The sequence below is a fragment of the Protopterus annectens genome, chromosome 8.part1 (assembly GCF_019279795.1).
Source record: "Protopterus annectens isolate FY-2018-M chromosome 8.part1, PAN1.0, whole genome shotgun sequence".
Taxonomy (NCBI): domain Eukaryota; kingdom Metazoa; phylum Chordata; order Ceratodontiformes; family Protopteridae; genus Protopterus; species Protopterus annectens.
Genome location: NC_056742.1, coordinates 149,127,495 through 149,149,585, shown reverse-complemented (window position 1 = coordinate 149,149,585; position 22,091 = coordinate 149,127,495). Strand labels below are relative to the sequence as shown.

Sequence of the window (22,091 nt, the reverse complement as noted above, 5' to 3'; positions counted from 1 at the left end):
TACTAACGATCATGGAACTGCAGGGTAAGGTCGTTTGTACTGAAGGTCATGGAACTGCATGGTAAGGTGAAGGTCATGGAACTGCAGGGTAAGACAGTTTGTACTGAAGACCATGGAACTGGAGGGTAAGGTAGTTTGAACTGAAGATCATGGAACTGCAGGGTAAGGTAGTTCATACTGAAGGTCATGGAACTGCAGGATAAGGCAGTTTTTACTGAAGGTCATGGAACTAACTGCAGGGTAAGGTGAAGGTCATGGAACTGAAGGGTAAGGTAGGTTGTACTGATGACCATGGAACTGCAGGGTAAGGCAGTTTTTACTGAAGGTCATGGAATTGCAGGGTAAGGCAGTTTGTACTGAAGGTCATGGAATTGCAGGGTAAGGCAGTTTGTACTGAAGGTCATGGAACTGCAGGGTAATGCAGTTTGTACTGAAGGTCATGGAACTGCAGGGTAAGGCAGTTTGTACTGAAGATCATGGAACTGCAGGCTAAGGCAGTTTGTACTAAAGATCATGGAACTGCAGGGTAAGGTAGTTTGTACTGAAGGTCATGGAACTGCAGGGTAAGGCAGTTTGTACTGAAGGTCATGGAACTGCAGGGTAAGGCAGTTTGTACTGAAGATCATGGAACTGCAGGTTAAGGCAGTTTGTACTGAAGACCATGGAACTGCAAGGTAAGGTAGTTTGTACTGAAGATCATGGAACTGCAGGGTAAGGTAGTTTGTACTGAAGATCATGGAACTGCAGGGTAATGTAGTTTGTACTGAAGACCATGGAACTGCAGGGTAAGGCAGTTTGTACTGAAGACCATGGAACTGCAGGTTAAGGCAGTTTGTACTGAAGACCATGGAACTGCAGGGTAAGGTAGTTTGTACTGAAGATCGTGGAACTGCAGGGTAAGGTAGTTTGTACTGAAGCTCATGGAACTGCAGGGTAAGGCCATTTGTACTGAATATCACAGACCTGCTTGGTAAGGCAGTTTGTACTGAAGATCAGGGAATTGCAGAGTAAGGTAGTTTGTACTGAAGACCATGCAACTGCAGGGTAAGGTAGTTTGTACTGAAGGTCATAGAACTGTAGATTAATGTAGTTTGCACTGAAGATCATGGAACTTCAGGGTAAGGCAGTTTGTACTGAAGGTCATGGAACTGCAGGGTAAGGCAGTTTGTACTGAAGGTCCTGAAATTGCAGGGTAAGGTAGTTTGTACTGAAGATCGTGGAACTACAGGGTAAGGTAGTTTGTACTGAAGGTCATGGAACTGCAAGGTAAGGCAGTTTGTGATGAAGCTCTTGGAACTGCAGGGTAAGATAGTTTGCACTGAAGATCATGGAATTGCAGGGTAAGGCAGTTTGTACAGGAGGTCATGGAACTGCAGGGTAAGGAAGTTTGTACTAATGATGATGGAACTGCAGGATAAGATAGTTTGCACTGAAGATCATGGAACTGCAGGGTAAGGCAGTTTGTACTGAAGACCATGCAACTGCAGGGTAAGGCAGTTTGTACTGAAGGTCATGGATCTGCAGGGTAAGGTAGTTTGTATTGAAGATCATGGAACTGCAGTGTAAGGTAGTTTGTACTGAAGATTGTGGAACTGCAGGGTAAGGTAGTTTTCAGGTTTGCATAGAGAGGTAGAGATATGGGAGTACATAAGCCTCACCCATGAAAAAAAAGATTGCTTTTTCCATTTATTCCTAAAGTCTACATTTCCCTTGTTAACTTTTTTCATGGGATAGTAATATAAGACAATATGTAATTACAATAAATTTAAATATTAAGTATGAATTATTTACCTATTTTAATGAACCTGTTTCATAGATTTTAATAGTACTAGAAAAAATGTGAATGTGCCTCTGTTTTTATATTTGATTTAAGCACATATGTTCTTACTGAAAACCTTAAATCCAGTGGCATTGGAAAAGCCAAGAATGAAAAATTTAACTTATAAAATAAGGGCCCAGTATAGCAAAATGGCTTCTGATAGCAATAGGAAGGGCAGAAGCTTAATTTATACAGATGCTAGAACTGTAATGTTTATGTCGGCAGAAGCTTAATTTATACAGATGATAGAACTGTAATGTTTATTTCATTAAATGAAATACTGAGGCAAGGTATTAGAGGAAAAATGTCTACATGCTTTGCCTTCCTGCGCTTTAAATAAGTATCATCATTATCAAATCAACCTAAGTCTTCACCATCTTCAGATAAGACATGATAGGATAACATTTGATGTCAAATACGCAGACATAATACAGTCAGGTCTAGCTTACATTTCAATGTTTTTTGTTGTTCCTTATTACTAATTTTAAAAAGATTATGCTTTTTACTTTTTTCCTTCTGTTTATCCCCAAAAGCATTATGCATGTTTTATCCTTTCAGTCTTCCATAAGGTTGCAGACTCTGGAATCTAACCTACAACACCACCTATTTTATTTACAAGCTTTATGAAGTCTGATATGCTACACAGATAATTTTAAAGAAACAAACTATGAAGTAGTGAAATAAAAGTGAACAAATTAACTGAAGTGTGCTCTAAACAAAATTGGTTGTGGTATGAATTTATAGGGTGAGGGACTATAATTCATAAAATATACAAATCTGAAGGTGCGAGAATTTTGTTCTCATCCTTTTTGTACAAAAGAAGTCTTTCTGACACTTTTAATTCTGGCATTTGGTTTTGTTGTAAGAAATCTGTTGTTTCACGAATGTGAGACAGAATTAAAATCTGGTGAGCCAAATCAACTGTAGTAACTCACATGGCGATGCTCTAAACTCCAATTATATGCCTAATATCCATAATCACATCCTTTATTACCACCAACAAAAGTTAACTATCTTCACCCTCAAATATAAATTTTAGGTCTCACCTTGTAAATTCCTGAATTTGGTACCTGTGCTCCATTCCAAGATAATGTATCCTCTTGTTGTCTGATATTCTACCTCTAACCACCTGTACAGGTTTCATAACCATTCATCTATAATACTCCATTACTATACTACTCAAAGGATTTTATATATATATATATATAGTAAATATTCACTCAGTAACAATATTAATACTACTCTCTTACCCTGCAAATGTTACCACATCCTCCTCTACTAATATTAACAATGTTGTCCCTAATCTACTATCGCTTCAAACTTTTGCTAAATCACTCTGTATCCATAGCAACAGTGAGAAATTACTCATAGTCAGTATCTTTTGTAGTAATAAACATACATACATACATAATAGTTTCATTCTAAGCTCTCTGACAGTGTACAACTCAATCAATAGTGCTGCTGTACAGAATACAATTCTTTCCCACTTATTTCAGCAAAGTACTCTGATTCTAGTATTTGCACAATAATGACATCAATGCAAGTTAACTTATTTTTGTACTACTGCATTATTCTGAGTTTATAAATGTATTGTCATTTTTCTTCTGAGGGCCTCCTCTGAAAAGATGTCTTTCATGGCCCAGTTGGACTTTGCAGTAACCAAATGTAAATAAACTCATTATAATTTACTAGTTTTGAATTGTGTAATGTTCCTAAATGTTCGTACTGTCTCCAGAAGGATTATTCATGTAATTTCTCTGTATCAGATTTTCAGAATCCACTGATCAGGATGGTCTATTTACTGCAATAAATGTGTATTATACATTGCTGTGGGTAAATGTTTGCTACCATAAATGAGCAATAAATATATTGTTTATGTTATCCTATATACTATTTTCCAAACATCCATAATGTAAATATTTTTGCCTTAGGTCATGCTTTATAAAAGGTCAAAACAGATTTCAGCTACTTAGTGAAAGACAATTCTTTCAAGAGGCACTAATACAAAATGAGTACATCATCTGTCAATACACCATACAATGAAACAAAATGAAAGGTCTTTATTACGTAATCTCTATAGTAACCAACAAAAGCTCTAACTGGAAACAACAGGCACCATTCAACTACTCTTAGTCAATCTTATTCCAAGCCTCAGAGTAAAACAAATATGAATGTATTGCAAAAGCAGCAAAAAATATTATGGTTGTGGTAATTTCCTGTAAAATTATTGCTTAGATACCATACCAATGTAGTTCCCCCAGTACAGAAGTGTATTACATAGTTTTTTATATAGCCTATTACACATGATACCAATCTATTCTTTTAACTCTTTTGGAGAACTTTGTTTTCAACAAAGTCAACAACATTCAGCTTTTTGTTAAGGTTCTCCAGACCTTGTCCCTTAAACATTTGCAACCCCATTTCTTTTATTCCATGAGACTGTGTTGGACCTTTAAGTCCCTACTGATGAGTATATCCTATTTTTACTTTAATTTTGGTATTTAAAAAAATATGTAGTACAAACTGCAATTATATACCTATGTGAATTTTTAGGGGTACAAACACTGGGAAGTAATACACCAGCTAGACTACAAGACCGTGTTAGATGTCTTCATGTCTCTTGTCAGAGTTGCTAACTGTCAAAACATAGAGCCATATTTTTAAATTTTGAATTGACTTAATTAAAAGTGTTTTATTTCAAAGCAATATGTGCCTCCTTCTTTCATAACTGATCTTATGTTTCTACTCTTTGTTAATACCTTTAATTAAATATGCTGTCAGCAAAACGGGAAATGGTCAACATTACTTGAGGTTTAAAATCATTTTCAGAATGGATTTAGGGCATAGGTTTGCAAACCAGTAGTGCAAAAAATTGCCATGAAATAAATAGATTGAAATGTCATTAGTACAAATATTTAGGAGGTTCCACTGCTGAGGATAAAGCCTTCACACTACTGATAGATGAGGCTTCACTCTTGTATCATCTATTTTTTTGTGATACTGCACTTTTAAAACAACAAGTTTGTATTTCATATGATTTCCTTGGCTATGCTATTCCGGTACAACTGCCTGCCAATGTACTGTTCTACTCCCATTTAAAATGGATCACTAATTATGTATGCACATGAATGTTACTCCTACTCTGTGTTTACATCAAAGTTGCTTTTTTTAACTTTATTTCTTATATCGTTAAAATGCTTATCTACTACCTCCCCACTACCACTAATTGGAGAATATCCATCTAGCTACTTGATCTACATATGGAATAAACAAATATAGTAGCCTGCATAGGTTGTTAAATTTATTCCTTCTTTGACAACTTCTCATGGACCATTGCATGTATTCAGTGCACATTTATGTGTGTGTGTGTGTGTGTGTGTGTGTGTGTGTGTGTGTGTGTGTGTGTGTGTGTGTGTGTGTGTGTGTGTGTGTGTGTGTCTAATGCAAAAGTTCCATAGGGGAAGATAAGAAAACAATTTAGAAACTTGAATATTTTCTAAACCTGACAAAAATCAAGCATTCTAGAAATATTAAACTGAAAAAGGCTTTGTGGCAGAAATTTGGATAAATTTTAAGCAGTACAAACTGCTGCTTTAAATGCCAAATAACTCCAGGATTTATACATTATTTTTTCATGAAAGACAGACATAATTGGATAGTTTTCAGAACAATTTATAATTTAATTCAGATGACAATTACGTAATGAAGTTGTTGTTTTTCTTTCGGCTTTTCCCGGTTAGGGGTCGCCAGGTAATGAAGTAATTACAGCAAAACAATTAATGAAAACCATAGCTGGTATGCAGACCAGCGGCATTAAGCTTAGAATTCTTTATTAAGTGATGGAAACATATATAAGCACTTTCATAGCAATGCACCTCATTAGATATACATAATATACAGTATATCTGAAGAAGCACATATTCGTGAAAACCCTTAAATATGCTTCTGTAATTTAGTAATAATTTTGAACTCACTGCCACTTGTCTACATTATAACTATATTTTTCAGTTTATCTTTTAACTAACAAAAGAAAAATCAGATTCCATCAAAGTCTATGTAAGTTACAATCTATCATAGTTGAGACCAGCCATCAAACAGCCAAATCACTGAAAACATTTCATATACTTAAAATATGGGTGTTCCATGTTTTGGTCTTACAGACTCCCAATTCTCAGCCATCAAATTCTGGGATGACAGATGTCCAAATCTCAGCTGTCTGGCTATAAAATCAGATATATGGCACTGTTCCAGAGCTATAGCCTTTTTATGAGAATGCTCAATTCAAATTATGTCCTTCTTCTGTTAAAATGGAAGATATCTTATTTCATTTCAATCTCTAATGAAAATTTTGCTTTAAGCTCAGTTCTGATATTATCATTGATTCTTCACCCATGTGCAGGACTATGATTATTATGTCACTCTCAAACCCATCTAAAACGCTGTTATATTAGAAGGATGGCAATCATGTCTCCGAGCATGACATTGCTGTTTCTCCAACAGTACACAGATAAAAGGCACAGCAACTTCACAAAATGAAGGGGGGAGTTGCTGAAAGCAAAACCTCTTTATCAAAAATGGCCAAGAATATAATTTTCTGTCTAGAAGAAAGTAATTTTTACCCATGTTTCCTTTGTACCCTCCTACTTGATATGATTAACTCTAAGGTCACTGAATCTTGAGCTAAATGGAGCTATCTTTCCAAAATGGCTCTTATTGAAATGCACAGCAATTAGAGGAGTAAAACGTTCAATAAATTACAAAATGCAAAGCAGATGTTTTGCTTATGGAGCCCCAATAAAAACAGGTCTGAAGGCTGCCAGCCTAGCTAGATAGAATTTTGTAAATAATTCTATGTCATCATTTATATTAATATAATCCACAGGCTTGTTCTACAAATGTAAAGAGAAGTATATGTTAGGATTAAACTATATGTTGTACTGAGCTTGAAAAATGTAACCAACGTGCACTCTGCTGGAAGAAAGCTGATAAGTCAAGTATTGTATGACTGTTTGATCTCAAGCTCAGAGACATGATGTCTGGGCCAGGAAATTATTTCTATTGTCTTGATTTAAGAGATAATTACTAAGGATTTACGTGTATAATGTCTTTTATTGCTGTGGCTTCCTGGCCAGGTACAGCTTACTAAGAAATATAAATTTTGAGTTTCTGTTAGCCTGGGAACTACAGAAGTGATAAAAATGATGTAATATGAAATGACTCAGCAGTACAGGGTGTTTATCAATTTAAGACTTTCTCAGAGAGAAAGATTAAAGAAGTTTGGATTTTGTCTGAACCTGAGCAAATCAACTCACCAGCATTCTGCCCTTGCTCTGTAAGATATTTATTTAGAACAGTTATTTCTCTTAGAGATAGATTGAAATAGCCATATTAGTCAAGCTGTTTTCTATATTTATGTCAGACTATTCTTCAGTAATATTTTAAAGCATTTTTCTGTGATTTCTGAACTCTGTCATTGTGTTGAAGTAATAAGTGTTGTCTTGTGTTTTTATTATTTATTAAATATTTTAAACCTTTCAACTGTGGCTGTTTTGTGTAGAGATAATTTAAGCTCTAGAGTACTTGCATGTATTTGGTGATACTGTACTAAGTCACACCAGAATTGCCTTAGCCCTGGGTCATACTTACTATTTGGATAACAGTAACATTACACAGTGAAATTAATCACCCTTTGGAAAGGGCCTTGTTAGTAGCTGATAAGAGTAGTTGGTGGCAGTGATTACTACCTTATAGCCTGGCAGGAAGTGGCATAGCTGGAGAACCTGTGCCAGCCTTCCCCATGAGTGTCTGTGTGTTTGTATATAAACCAAATCTCAAAGTGTGTGTGTGTCAGTTTCTTGGGCAGGGACACGAAGCACTGGTTGGACAGAGAGGGTACTGGAAGTTTTGGCTTGACTACCCAGCTGAGATCTGAACCCTATAGCTGTGACATTGGGAAGTCTTACTGGGGATCTAGAGAGAAAGGGAGAAACCAGCCCCAGACTGACTGATCTCTGTGTGCTCTTAAGGGAAATTGTACTTTACTGTGTGTGTACTTGTTAACCTTCCCAATGTGCATGCCCCTCACTGGTGCTAGTGATGAAGATTGAGGCTCCTTGATTACTGGGCCAGTGCACAGGCACCACAACAGGTTCAGAACCCTGACTAGGGAAGAACAATATACCTCCATATGGGCACAATACCAGGCACCTCTTCATTCCTCCTTTTTCTCTTATTCTCCAGTTCTCACTGTAGATCACATTATGTTGTCCTTATCATTCTCTTTTTTCTGAAGTGGTCTAAATTTAATGAACTGACTAATATTTTATTAATAGCTTTTTAAAATGTTATTTGTATCCCGAGATACTTTGTGTTCATGCTATCACACCATCTGTTTCCCTGCACTCCTGTATGGCCTACATTTTTTTAATTGTTAATCACTGAATTCATACAAAAAAAAAACAGAAAACCAAAAGGAGAAATACAGAAATTTGCTTTATATACTGCCATATTGTTCAGTATATATATATATATATATATATATATATATATATATATATATATATACTCAGTATTCATGGTAAAATAACTACTAGAAATCTGATAAACTAAATATTGTTGTTTTTAATATTTAAAACCTATTTCAGTACTGAAACTGTATTAAATATTTTGAAATGCATCTTTTCCAACTCACCTGTAACATCTTGTATGAAAGATATTTACATGCAGTAAGGAGACCTTGAAATACTGCACTTACACAGAATACTGTTAAGTATTTTTATTTTTATATGTTTTGCTTCTCTGCATTTACCATAGCACTCACATTTAAGAGCACAATCATTGTGAAATGGTCATGTAGGAAGACATCAAGGGGAATTTTACTTAAACCAAGAAAGACAGTGGTGAAATCTTTCTAAGTCTAACATCACCCATTGCCACATCACACATTGATCATAATGAATCAGTCATTCACAGTGTACTTGTAGTCATATGATTTTTTTAGTAGATGTAACAGGTGGACACATTTTTTCATTTCTGTTATTATAGTAAGGTATGAAAAATAGACAGAATAAAATTTTATTGCACAGATTATTTTGTTATTTTTTGTTATTTTTTCAGTGCAGTATGTTACTATCTCATTTCTGAAAAGGGATGGAAAAAGAAATTATATTAGCTCACAATGTATTTCAAATGGAAACATTTATGTGTACAAACATATATACACACAAATATGTGGATAAATATGCATATCTCATTACTTCTGATTATGTATTTATTATGTACAAATATACATACATTGCTTACTCGGCATACATTAAAATCATAAATGCATGTATACATATATATATATAGAGAGAGAGAGAGAGCGTGTGTGTATATATTGGATATATATATATATATATATATATATATATATATATATATATATATATATCTGTGTGTACATAACTTCAACCATTTAAAAGCAGCTGCAGAGGTGTTTTTTACCTTCTTTACAGTGATAGTCAACAGCCAGGTAATTTCCCAGACTTGGACAAGGATTTCCAAAGGACATACCATCTGATGTGACCTGGCACTCTTGAAGTTTCTGGCAAAGCCCTTGCAAAAATAACAGAAAGCTGTTAATTAATGGTGAAATGCGGCTGATTAAGGTTTTTATTTGGACTCAGACATGTAAAAGCAGAAAAGTACATCACATGCTCTATTAAGTTCTTCAGATCTCACATTAATATTCCAATTTTGGTGCTTCTGGTGATATTTAATAAGACTTTTTCTTTCTTTTTCGCTCTCTACTTTATTTCAGTCATCATTCTTATTTCACCACTAAATTTTACCATCACATTGTTTTTCCCTTTTCATGCTGTCAGACTCACCTTTTCTTCTGTTGAGAACCGTTGCTATTTGTTTGCTCCAGCATCACATTTGATGTTTGTCATATACTGTTCTATTAATTCATCTTTAATCTGAACAAGATTTATCATTCAGTATTAGCTGGATGCTGCTTCTGTCATTTCTATCAAAGATGATGTAATGTTATTACTGAGAACGGAACTCCAGGAGTTTGACTTTTCCTCTTACTCCCAAGGATGTTCAGTCTTAGACTTAATATATTTTTATATGCAGGGTATGAGGGATATGGTGAGTAGGTTATCTGATACCAGTGAAAGACCCACAGCTTTTATATAGTATAGCAGGTATAATCTTAATGGTGTAGCAGCTAATACCACCCAAAAGGGCTGTTAAACCCACCCAACATTTCTCTGTGACTGTACAAAACAGCAATCAGCGTATCTCTAATGGACACTTGTCTGAAAATACTTTCATGAAATTACCCCACACCCCACCACATCCATGCTGCTTACTATATTTAGCTCTGATGTTACTCTTACTGGGGAAAAGCCAAAAACTGTTCTTTTACAAAAAAAGTACTTGCCTTTTTCCTTTCTATGTCAGTGCAGCATTTTAAAAGCACTGCAACTGAAATTATTTCACCTAAGCAGAGTGTTTTATATTTTATTCAAACACAGGTATCAGCCCCCATGTGCAAGCATGCGTACACACACACACACACACACACACACACACACACACACACACACACACACACACACACTCACATTCACACTTAGACTTACAGATACCTTTTTCTGTTGATTTCACAGTTCTGGCTCTGATACTTGAAGTGTTTTGTGCCTACTTTACTATTTGGTAAAAACTGCAAGAAAAACCCAGCCAAGCTAGAGTATTCACTGTATAACACCTTAAACCTCCAGTTGTGGAGGCCCATAGGATACATTCAAATGAACCCTTAAGGACATACCATTGTTTCTGTTACATGGATTTGGAATGCCCATGACATTTTACTTTTCAAGTCTTTTTTGGTACATTTAGGCCAATAAAGCCAAACCCCTCTAAATGTAAACATGTCATCTTTTGACTTTTTTGAACCTCATTAGTACAGCATAAGTGAAATGTTTGACTATACTTTGGAAACAGATTTTATTTATGCTTTAGACACACAGCTTAAAATCAAGCCTGACATCAATAAACATCATGGCGCCTTGAAAATAGCCCAACCAACATCCAAACCAAAGGTTAAAAAGCTGACATAGGCAAACCATACAGCAAACACTGCAAGAAAGAACTAGCCAAGCTAAAATCTTCATTGTCTAATACCTTAAACCATAATATTAAAGGTTGTTTTAATGTTTGGGTTAGATGATTGTATCTGCTACAGTAAAAGCAAAAACTTGTATTTGGAATGGAGGAACTTTTCTGGCTTTGAGAGTACAGATGTTTGGTACATGGAGACTAAACAGCTTATTTTGTGAAGTGTCTTCATATCGGTATGCTAATCCAGCCAGATAGCCCTGTCAGCTCACATCTGATTGCTCTAGTCAACCCATCAACAGCTCCCACTATCCATAGACTTTAACAGGTAAGTAAGGAATCAAAGTAAATTGCAAGGCCTTGTCTTTGGGATGTTTAAGGTAGCCAGACTACCTGGAAAAAATCTACATGAAAACTGGGAAGACATGTAAATTCCATAGAGAAAGCACCCCAGCTAATAGCTATATAAGATATCCTCTTATTGTAAAGTGACAATTTCACTATTTAATGCCTAGTCCCACTATATAGTTTAACTGGCATGAGTTCTTTATTTTAGAAAATCTTCAATGTTTACTGTGTTGTAAGTTTTTCACCCTTGAGTGAAATCTCATATTTGTAAAATATGTCCCAATGCTAATTAGTTTATTATGAGCTACATCTGTTACTCTTTAATTGTGATTCTTGAGATGGCTATTAAGTAGAATTAGAAAGAAAAAATATTCTAACCTAGCAATTTTGGTTAATGTTTTTAATGATAGTTTAGTTTATGGGTCTTGTAGAAGAAAACTTTTTTGTGTCAGGGCTCTACCTTCACAAGCAGACACACCATATTCACATCTTACTGCACTAAATGCAATCATGCTTTCAAGAAGTTCAATTATATTTAATGTACACCAAGAAAAGTTAACAATCTGATCATCATGCAGTCTTTATCACAGTCTGAAATGTGCATTTTCAAATATAAACCATAAATTAACACAATAAGATTATGATTGTCCCTCCTATAGCACAAATAAAAAGGATGTGCCAAAAGAAGTTAAGTACTTGTTGGTTATTTATGGTATTGGCCTTTGCTGGCAGACATAAATCTTTCATAAAAACTACTACATATATGAAAAGATCCACTGATTTTTCAGACAAATAAGAAAATTCTACAGTGTACTCCATGCATTTCAAGACCTATTAGCTTATACTTCAGTTTTATGCCTTATATAAACGTTGATTATGCCTATAAAATAACTTTTTTCCATCCTATTTATTATAAACATTATCATTGTGTTTGACCCAGTAACCTCAAAAGCCTATTCCATTTTAATGTGTCAACACTGTGCTGATGTTTGGTTTTGCTTATTTAGGTGATGCAGCCATAATGTCTGATAAAAAAAAAAAAACACCTGGATAACTCATGGAGATGGCATCTGTCACCACCCACCCACCCACATCGGCTAAAATAGAAATTAAACTGCACTACATCCATGTGCAAGCTCACAAGTTGTATATAAACATATCACCCAAATATAGTATGAAAACACATGTTATCAGAATTTCCTGGTGTTGCAACAGTGTGGCTAGAATTCAAAGAGACATGCCTAGTGACACTGTTATATCTTATATTATTATATGTCAAATCATGCACAGCTTGATGGGATTGCTTGGTGATGTAGGCAATTTTTACATATCCAAAGTTAAGACAGGCAATGTTTTCATGCAAGTAGATCTGATCTGGGGTAGATACAGGAGCACCACAACAAATATTCAAGTGGACATAGCCATGTAATAATAAAAATATATATATATATATATATATATATATATATATTCAGAACCACAAGCTGGAATCCATAGAGCAGCTACATCATACTTTGTGTGAACCATGAGAGAAATGACAATATGAACTGGCAAAGCACTACACCTCAAAGTGTGCATACAGTGACTGTGCTGCACATACTCATGCTATCCTCAGAAAGGCACAAAATGGTGCATAGCTATACAGCTATACAATATTACACCCTGCTGTCCTATAATGTTTACACAGGCACCTGTCAGATTCATAACATTGGCAGAAATGGGTGTATAAGAAAGTAGGGAAACGTGGAAGACAGCAAACAGAGGGATACAAGGCAGAACAAAATATAGGATTATGCATTGTGCAGGGGAAGGCAGAGCTACATTTCTTATAGTGAGAATAGCACCCCATTGTTTGCTTTATATAGAGAAGGGAAGAGGGGGCAGCAAAATGGAAAACAGGGTAACAGACCTAGATAGAAGAGAGAGAAAAACATGAATGGATATGCACACACTAGGATGGGGTGGTGTGAGAGGGACAGAGACAAACGGAGGACAGAAAATGGTGATACGGATGGTTGGACAATGTAGATGGTATGGGGTGTGCAAAAAACAGAGGAATGCTTGCTCCTGTTTAAGGGCAGTGAGGGCCAAAACAACAGCATGCTATTTGTTTATTTGTCTTTGTTAACCAGAAAGTCAGACTGGGCAGAGCCCATTTTCAGCACAGACCTGGTGAGAAAGGTTCCTTCACAGTACATTTATTTTAACAAGTGAATTTCAGACAATTGTCAGAAAAACACCAGTTGCATATCTCATAAAAAAACAAGCATAACTACAACAGAGGTATATCCAATAAAGTATTTACATCAACAACTATAAGTCTATATAGTTCTTATACTTCTAAAATATTGCAGAACGTCAATAACATAGCTAGGGCAGGGTATAAACTGTAGCAACTGTTTGCTATGTTTGTAGCAAACAGTTTGCTACAGTTTAAAAAGAAGATTTTTTTTTTTAACTAAAACAGGAGTGCTGTAGTAATGTAGGCAGGATATAAAGGGGTCTATATTAGCATGTTGACAGGGCAGAACAGTGAATGCCCTTACACTGACACATATTAAATGAAATGTCTAAATCTCAAACGGCCAAAACAGTGATTTTTTTTCCCCCAGGGATAAAAATCACTAAGCCGTTGTTGGGAATTTGCCATTTCCTCCACTGTAGTGCGATCTCAGAGTTGATATATTTAAGTAGGGGGGATGTGGTGGGCACAGCCCCCCACTTTATTTTGTCTGTCATTTTTTCTTTTTTTTGGCCCAGCGATATTTTCCCTGGGAAAAAAATCACTGTTTTGGCCATTTGAGATATTGAAATTTCGTGTCATATATGTCGACATTAGGGCGTTCGCTGTTTTGCCCTGTTGACTTGCTAATATAGACCCAGATATAAACTAGGAATTTTCAATAAGCTCCAAAAGCGTTGTTAGTATAGCTGCAAAAGATATGTTAACATATACTAACAACACTCAAAGAAAACTTCAAGTGACTGAGGTCTTTTGTTTTGCATTTGGGACACTTAAAAGATTTAGTCAGAGGCTGAAATTGCTCCCACAAGACTGTGTATCCTAGTAAAGTCAGGGTACAAGTTCACAGAGCAGAGTCCAGATGTCCATGATCTGAATGAAGACCAGATGCTGATGTGTTGCAGTAGTCTGACATCCTGATCAAAGACACAGAAGTGCAGAGAGGGTATTTTCATCAACACCTGATGCACAGCCTATACTCCTCCTGGGAGGACTTTTTTGTGTGCTTTAAAGTTAAAAAAATGATGTAGGAAGGAAGATATTAGTGTATAGGTTTGTAAAGCGTGCAAGAGATATAATGAAGTAAATTATAAAATTATGCAAGAGGTGATGGAAGATATCAGTGGTGTGTAGCAGGATAGTGGTAACAGCATACAACCGACAAAACATGGAATAGGATTAGTTCTACTTAGGCTTCCTGACAAAACTGGTGTACTTAGAAGGTTTATAACTTAGGTATACAGGGATTGTATGAGAGGGGTAGAGTGGTGGATGGGGACAGTTAGAAAAAGAGTGAGATGGGAAGTGTTGTTTAACAGGGTGTGAAAGAAGGTGTATTGGTTCAAATACAAGAAGGAAAGTTGTAAAATGCATAATGATTCAAGAAAAGGAGGGCAAAACGTTAGTGATAAGCAATAAGAAGGTTATGCGTCTACTAGAAGTTTCAATCTGGTGATGAACATAAGTATGACTAGGACTGGGTAAGGTATTGTTTGAGATAGATTTTATAGCTTGGCAGTTTGTTAATCATTTTTACTTGTGTAGGTATGGGGTTCTAATGTTTGAAGATGTAACAGGAGTATAGTAAGTTCCCAATGAATTGTTTTTTAATAGTGCTTAGTAGAAATTTATCACCAAACCGGATGCCACTTGTGAGGGTGCAAGGCAATCATATGTTTTTTAATGCACAACATTTTTCAGGGTAATATATCACTTTGTATGCCATTACTAGCTGATAGTATGTTATGTAGTTTTTAAGCTCTATTCATTTTAGCTGTTTTAAAGTTTGACAGCAGTGAGCTTGGTGTGCAGTATTGGTAGGAACTGTATCTACTTTGCTGTAACAGGAGGCTAGTTTGGATTTTAGTGTAGAGCTTAGGTTTATAAGGGTAGGTGAGGCACATAAGAGGGTTAAAAGCAAATAGGCTAGGGTTTTTCTTATTGGGTCTGTAAGGTACTGTTTTGCCATGTAAAAGGAGTCAAATTTCATGTGGGTCTTTTAATTTTTTTGAAGAATATGTTGATCAAATTTAAGATTGTCACCTATTACAATGCTTTGTATTTTACTATGTGGTACTACCTCAGTTTTAGTATTATTTGCAGATGTAACCATGAAAGATTTTTTTTTTTGAGATAATGTTTTGGGATGAAGAGCATCAATTTGTACCATCTGCCTTCCCCGCCAGTGGGACACTACTGTGGTCTACTATGAGTTAATGTGTAAGACTGGGCATTGATATGGGACAAACACTTGCTTGGTGGCCCAGTGGCTGGTGCTTGCATGTTAAGCAAATGTATCTCTTGCAGAAGGCCCCCACTTTTGCAAATTGCATCATGTTATTTTGGGAAATCAAATATGTGTTTCACAGTAAATATATACAAAGTATTAAATATTATACTAGATACCTGGATGACATATTTTTGGTGTGGGCTGAAACAATCTGCATGTTAGAAGAATTTTTGCAATATATTAACCAGACAGTAGATTTCCTAAAATGTGTCCACAGTATTAGTGGTGACAAAATGTTTTATCTGGATGTTGAAGTGAGAATGGATCCGTATAAGAGGAGACTTGTTAAGGGATTATAGGAAGCCCACTTTCTCTGATTCCTATCTTGACTATACCAACTGTCACCCTCAATATCAGAAGAGATCGGTAGTAAAGGGGGAACTAGTGAGAGTGACCAGGATGGTAACAGTGGATGGCTGATTTTTAGAGGAAGTTGAATTTGCATTGGATTTATTCAAAAGAAGAGGTTATCTCAATAGTCTCTTGAATAATGTTAAAAAGAGATGGTTAGTAAAAGACAAGAGGAAATATATCTACCTATTTTAGGATGTCAAAACAGTATTCTGGCATGGACATGTGGGTCAACTAAGGAGGATTGTGGGCTTTCATTTATATTAATTTATAATAAAGATAGCACCACCATTTGTACCTTATAAATAAGAATTAGAATTTGTTAGCTTTGGACAGAGCTGTCATTGAACAACTAGGAAATACATGTAAATTTATGTTTAGGAAAGATCAATCCTTTAAAGACATTTTAGAAAGTATTGCTACATGGAATAATTTTGGTAATAGTCTGACTAGAAGGAAGGTGGGCAATTTTAAGTGTGGTATGTGTAGTCAGTGCCCTTATATGCTTACCACAGGTGAAAAGTTAGCCAATACCAACATTATTATAAAAGGACATTATAAGTGCCAGTTTCAGAATGTAGTTTACCTGGAAAAATGTGTAAAATACCCTGCATTTTACATTGGCAAAACCTAAATAAGGTTCACAGAGAGAATATATGAATATTTAACAGATATCAAAAAGTGCAAATAAACAAATGCTTTGTACAGACACGTTTGTGCTTGTAGGGATCATACTTTTGAGTTCTTAGTGATGTAACAAGTTATATTTGATACATAGGGGAGAATTTTGGCTTAGCATTTAGAGCCACTGAGCTTAAATGGCAATTGTGGCTTAATGGAACTACAACCCTTGGATTAAACAAAACTAGTAGTATAAATTGTATTATTTAGTTGAAACACTTTGAAGCTTTTTAATGTATTGTTTGTGATTAGTTATATCACAATTGTAGCAGTTTTAATATAAATTAATGGTTTTAATTGTTCAACGTAATGTTTAAGCATATTATTGGTGGATTGTGTCAGGTAGTTTTTGAATTGTTCTTATATAAGTGCTGTGTTGTTAGACTTTTTAGTTCTGAAGAAGTCCCTATATAATTTATGGGATGAAAGCACTTAATTCAGCTAATTTAATAAAGGGTGATTCCAGTCTTACATTCCTTTGCTTGTTATTGTTCTGCAATACTACCATTTGAGGAGCAAGATATTCCTGAGGTGCCTGCTGAGCATACCTCATTGGACCTGCAGAGAGGAAATCCAATAGGAAGATTGCCATACATGACTCTGTCCTGAGAATAGAGTGAATATATTTAAGACACAGCTCAGCACTGGTGAATAACACCAAACAAGGATGCGCTCTAGTCTCCCCTGCCTCCTCAGAGAACTGTGGTGGGTGTCAGGGAAACTGTCAGAACAACAGTTGCAAGTCATAGTCCCATACATATTCCCCTTTAGCTGCATTACAGACAGCAAGTAAGCATGTGGCACCTATGCGTACATTAACACCATGTGGCTATCCTGAGATGGTGCAGCATAACATTACCCCCAATAACAGAGCCCTGCAGAAGTTAGCAATATATGGAATAAGTACATTACAGTAACTTCCATCACCACAACAACCTGACATAGAAGCACCACAGAGTACATGCATCTGCTATTTTCACTTCACGATCATCTTGATGCCTGCACTGTTCCCCCATCAGTATAATGCAAATCCAGACAAGTTTTCTCTCATCACCTTCTCATGAGTAGATAAATCTTTCTGATGGACACAAAATCATCTGATGCCAGCACTGTCTCTCTCTAAAGTTTGGATGGATTAAGACAGAGCTTGCCAAGTAGATCCGATCAAGAGTGAGCATGATGGATAAGAAGGCTCCCCCTAAGAAGCTACCTACACCATGTCATGATTCCCCTTATAAATACATCACTCCATCACAAGTGCATGCATTTTCCAGAGAATTTCATGAGAGCAAACCATAACAAAATTGAACAGGAAGTCACATCTCCTCAACTTTTTTCTTTTTCAAGCTGGTTCACTATTTTAGGCTTCCAACATGATTTCATTTTGTTTTCTGATTTTTTTTTATAACTAATTTTATTTTGAGTCTTTCTAGTACAAAGAAATTGATTTACATGAGTATGTAGATATTCACACCACACCTTTAACACAATATTTTTCACATCATAATAGTATATTTTTCTACACACCAACTAAACAACCTTTTTGTGGCATAAATTTTTGATGCTGGGTTCATTAAAGATTTTGTGATGCATTTTCTGAAGAAAATGCGATTTTTATTTTGTGGTGATTGTTTCTGATTTATTTGTCATTCTTTGGAGTATTTTTGATTTGTTTTCTGAGGGGGAAAAGTTTTTTGTATTTCACTTTGAATTTGGTGTTGCGTTTCTTATTAAGTATGCCACTTTTATTTTAGTTTTGGGAAAGATGTACTTACTTGCAAGGGCATTGATTCCCTCCAAGCTTTCTCTTGCATGTACAAGTAACAAAGGGAGTTTATTCCTGTCAAATCCAGCAGAAAGATGTAGCATGAGCTGTAAGTGGTGCATCACAAACATGTTGTGTATAGTGGGTGTGCATCGCATGACAACAACAGCTTAAACAACATTGACATTCATACAATTTGTCCTGTTATGCATATGCGCCATGCAAACAGACTTAAATTTACATTATTTCAGGATGTTTTGCCATTTTGTAATTTCAGTCACATTTGCCATTAATGCATTTTATATCATTTTGTTTTACTTTATGCTAACAATAATATTTTTTTTTCATTACATAGGTAAAAAAGAGGGATTTTTTAGGAACCATGTAAGGATTTGATGAGCTACACACTATAGGGTCTGAAGGATATGCACAGCTGACCAGGACTCTACTTATTTGCATGCTACATTAAAATTACTTTGTCATAAGGCTTGCAAAATGAATTTGTACCTCCATGTAAATTAAAATACAGTTGCTTTACAACATCAGGACAACCCACTCACTGTGTCTGGCGCATGCTTATGTTGAGAGTATAGCCTGTATAAGTATATATTGTATAAGCACTGTTGTGTATATTGTGACTATATATCGTTGAGTATAGCATTTCTATATCACTGACCTATGTATGTACATTGTGTCAAGAGGTATTTCTCCATGTTCCTGGTAGTAAGTAGTGTTCCCTGCTGACAAAATTACACATACTCTAAACAAAATTACACATACTGCACAAGGACACATGTCAAAATGCGGGTGATGGTACATCGTGATTTGTTTTCACATTTATATCACAGACTATTTCCTCCACATACGTATTAGTTTATTTGTTTATTTGGTTTTAATTATGCACCCAAGGTGTTTACTTTTGGGGTGTTGAATTATGTATTGGTGACCAATTATGTTAAGTTTTAAACTTCATTTGTGTGAATCAGTTCATGTGCTTTCAGTTGCATTTACACATATGACATCGATCTTAGAGATAGAGAGTACAGCGGATTGGGAAGGATTCCTTTTCCTACCGTAGTGTGAGTGTTACCTTGGAATATAAATTAGTGGGGTCATTTGTAGAAGCCTACACAGCCAGTTTGCAACATGCAGGGCATGAAGCCATCATGACAGGTGATGTGCAGTGTCAGTGTGCAGTATACGGATGAGGATGTCGAGATAGCATTGGTAACAGGAAGTGTGTTTTAAGTATATCATTCTGACCTTCTCAACATTCGACAAGTTTTTAGATCATAATTGAAGGTATAATGAATTTTGACTATATGAATATATTATGCACTATTACTATTTATTTATATATTTATTTATATCATGGTATATGTCATTCATCATTCATATACCCTGTGCAGTTCCCCCTGTGCCTGCCCCTCTAAAAAAAAAACAAAAAACATTCTTAGTGTAGAAAGCTGCTTGCTACAAATGTAAGCAGCAGCTTGATAAAGTTAAATCATAATGTACTGAGTGATAGCGATGTCCACAAATGAAGTATTGGCATTCATTTATAAAGCATTATACGTTTGCAATGTCATAAACCAATTCTGGCACTGCACTAGTGCATCTTCGGCACCTGATGATCTTGCCTCCTAATAGCTTACACATGGTGAGCTTACCCCTTTTACCCCACCATTGTTATGTCTATGCCTAGGGTATTCCTTTGTCTTTTGTTGTCATTTTACCACTCCCAACAACATACAAGCCATAGCTACCTGTGTCATTTCTTCACAGATGTCTGTGTATCTGAAGGATGAGATGAATGATAAAGGTTGGACAATTTTACTGCTGAAAATTATCTCCTGCTATACATACTCAGGACACATGGGTGACACCTGTTAGGAAGATCATTCTAGAAGAAACCAAGTGTGGTAATGGTCCATGATACAGATGCCATGGAGGACACAACCACATATTTCAACAGTACTGCAAGCATGTTACTGGCATTCTATATGATGCCATGTCAATGGCATAATCCATAGTAGCTGAGAGGTTGACCATGGGCGGCAAGCAAGAGCAATAGAATAACACAACCAGATGTGTTTAAGGTATCTCTGTAGTCAGACAACCATTCTGAAATCATCCAGAGAGGAGTGGAATGGCATCAGGATTGACCCACCCTCATTCTACTCAGTGGCTGATGCACTAGATTTGTTCAATGAACAGTACAGCAACAATGTACATACAGACCACAGGTTCTTTAAACCATCAGAAGCAAAACTAGTTTATAGCAAAGGGTTTGGCACAACAAGTCAGAGGTCATGATTGGGAAATGGCCAGTCATGAGGTATTACACTACCAGCATTCAGAATTATAACCCAATTGTACATTAGCAGTCAGTGCTGAAGTGCTTCAGTGCTCCAGGTATGGTATTTAGACCGTAGGAAGGACTCAAGAAGCACTTGCTCCTGATAGTCAGATTGAGTAATGGGCCTTTTATTTATTTATTTATTTATTTAAATAATGGGGGGGGGTACCTGCTTCTAGATGAGTCAGCAATGGCTCTGCATACCATATTGTTTTTGTTTTTGCTATACAAACATCAGTTATCTAGCCACATCAGGACTGCAGCATAGGTATGTTGGGACAGTATGGTTCATCTTGCATGGATACCCTTGACATGTATGTCACAGGGACACAGTTTTAGCACAGGCACAGAGGCTCATAATGATGTGTCTTTTGTTGAGAATTCACAAGACAGCACACCAGTAGAGGCTGGGGCAGGACAACAAGCTAATGTTGGCACTTGTGCGGGGGCTGCTGATGACAATGATTAGACACAAATGCCTGAGAGGCACTCAGATGACACAGTGGCACTCCCTGTCTCTCCATCTCTGGTGGATCTCCACCCACAGTACAGGATGAAGGTGTAGCTTCTCCTCAGACATGCCTAATTCTGTACAGTCTGAGTCCTCACTGGATCCAGTGTGGGAGGGGTTACTCTATAGCTCTGAGCACTTATGATGTTCCCCCATGGCTACAGTGGCAGGTAAGTGTACTGCATCTGATGTGGGTATATGTACCACCGTGCAACCTTGCTGGTGTACCCAATGCTGTCACTTGTCTCATTTGGCCCTTGATATGTGGGCAGCACTTAGGATCTATCACCAGATGTGCCATTCAATTATTCCATCAGCATCTTCTGAAACCTAATCCATCATGGAGCAAATTGCTGTGCTGCATGGAATTCATCAAGATATCTGCCAGCTCTGGCAGCTGCTCCATGTGGACACAGAGTCCAGGAATGCAGTACCAACTGGTCTTGTGAGCTCAATAGTGGCACATACCACTTCCATCTCTATGTATAGGATTAACAGTACCAACATCACTGCTCTACCTAGCAGGGTTATTTAAGGTTAGGGTGGGTTATTACCTTGGGTATCCATGTGGAGGGCACTGCAGTGTGTACAGTCATCACCTGCATCTGAACATGTAT

At 36.3% G+C, this 22,091-nt stretch overlaps 1 protein-coding gene across 1 annotated transcript in view; it reads right to left on the bottom strand.

The window, feature by feature from the left end:
- Positions 1-22,091, bottom strand: part of PKD1L2 (polycystin 1 like 2) — a 1,522,374-nt gene that overhangs the window by 1,429,943 nt on the left and 70,340 nt on the right. The window contains exon 5 of the mRNA XM_044081586.1: positions 9,305-9,415. Within this exon, the coding sequence (XP_043937521.1) occupies positions 9,305-9,415 (111 nt within the window). The remainder of the gene's footprint in view (positions 1-9,304; positions 9,416-22,091) is intronic.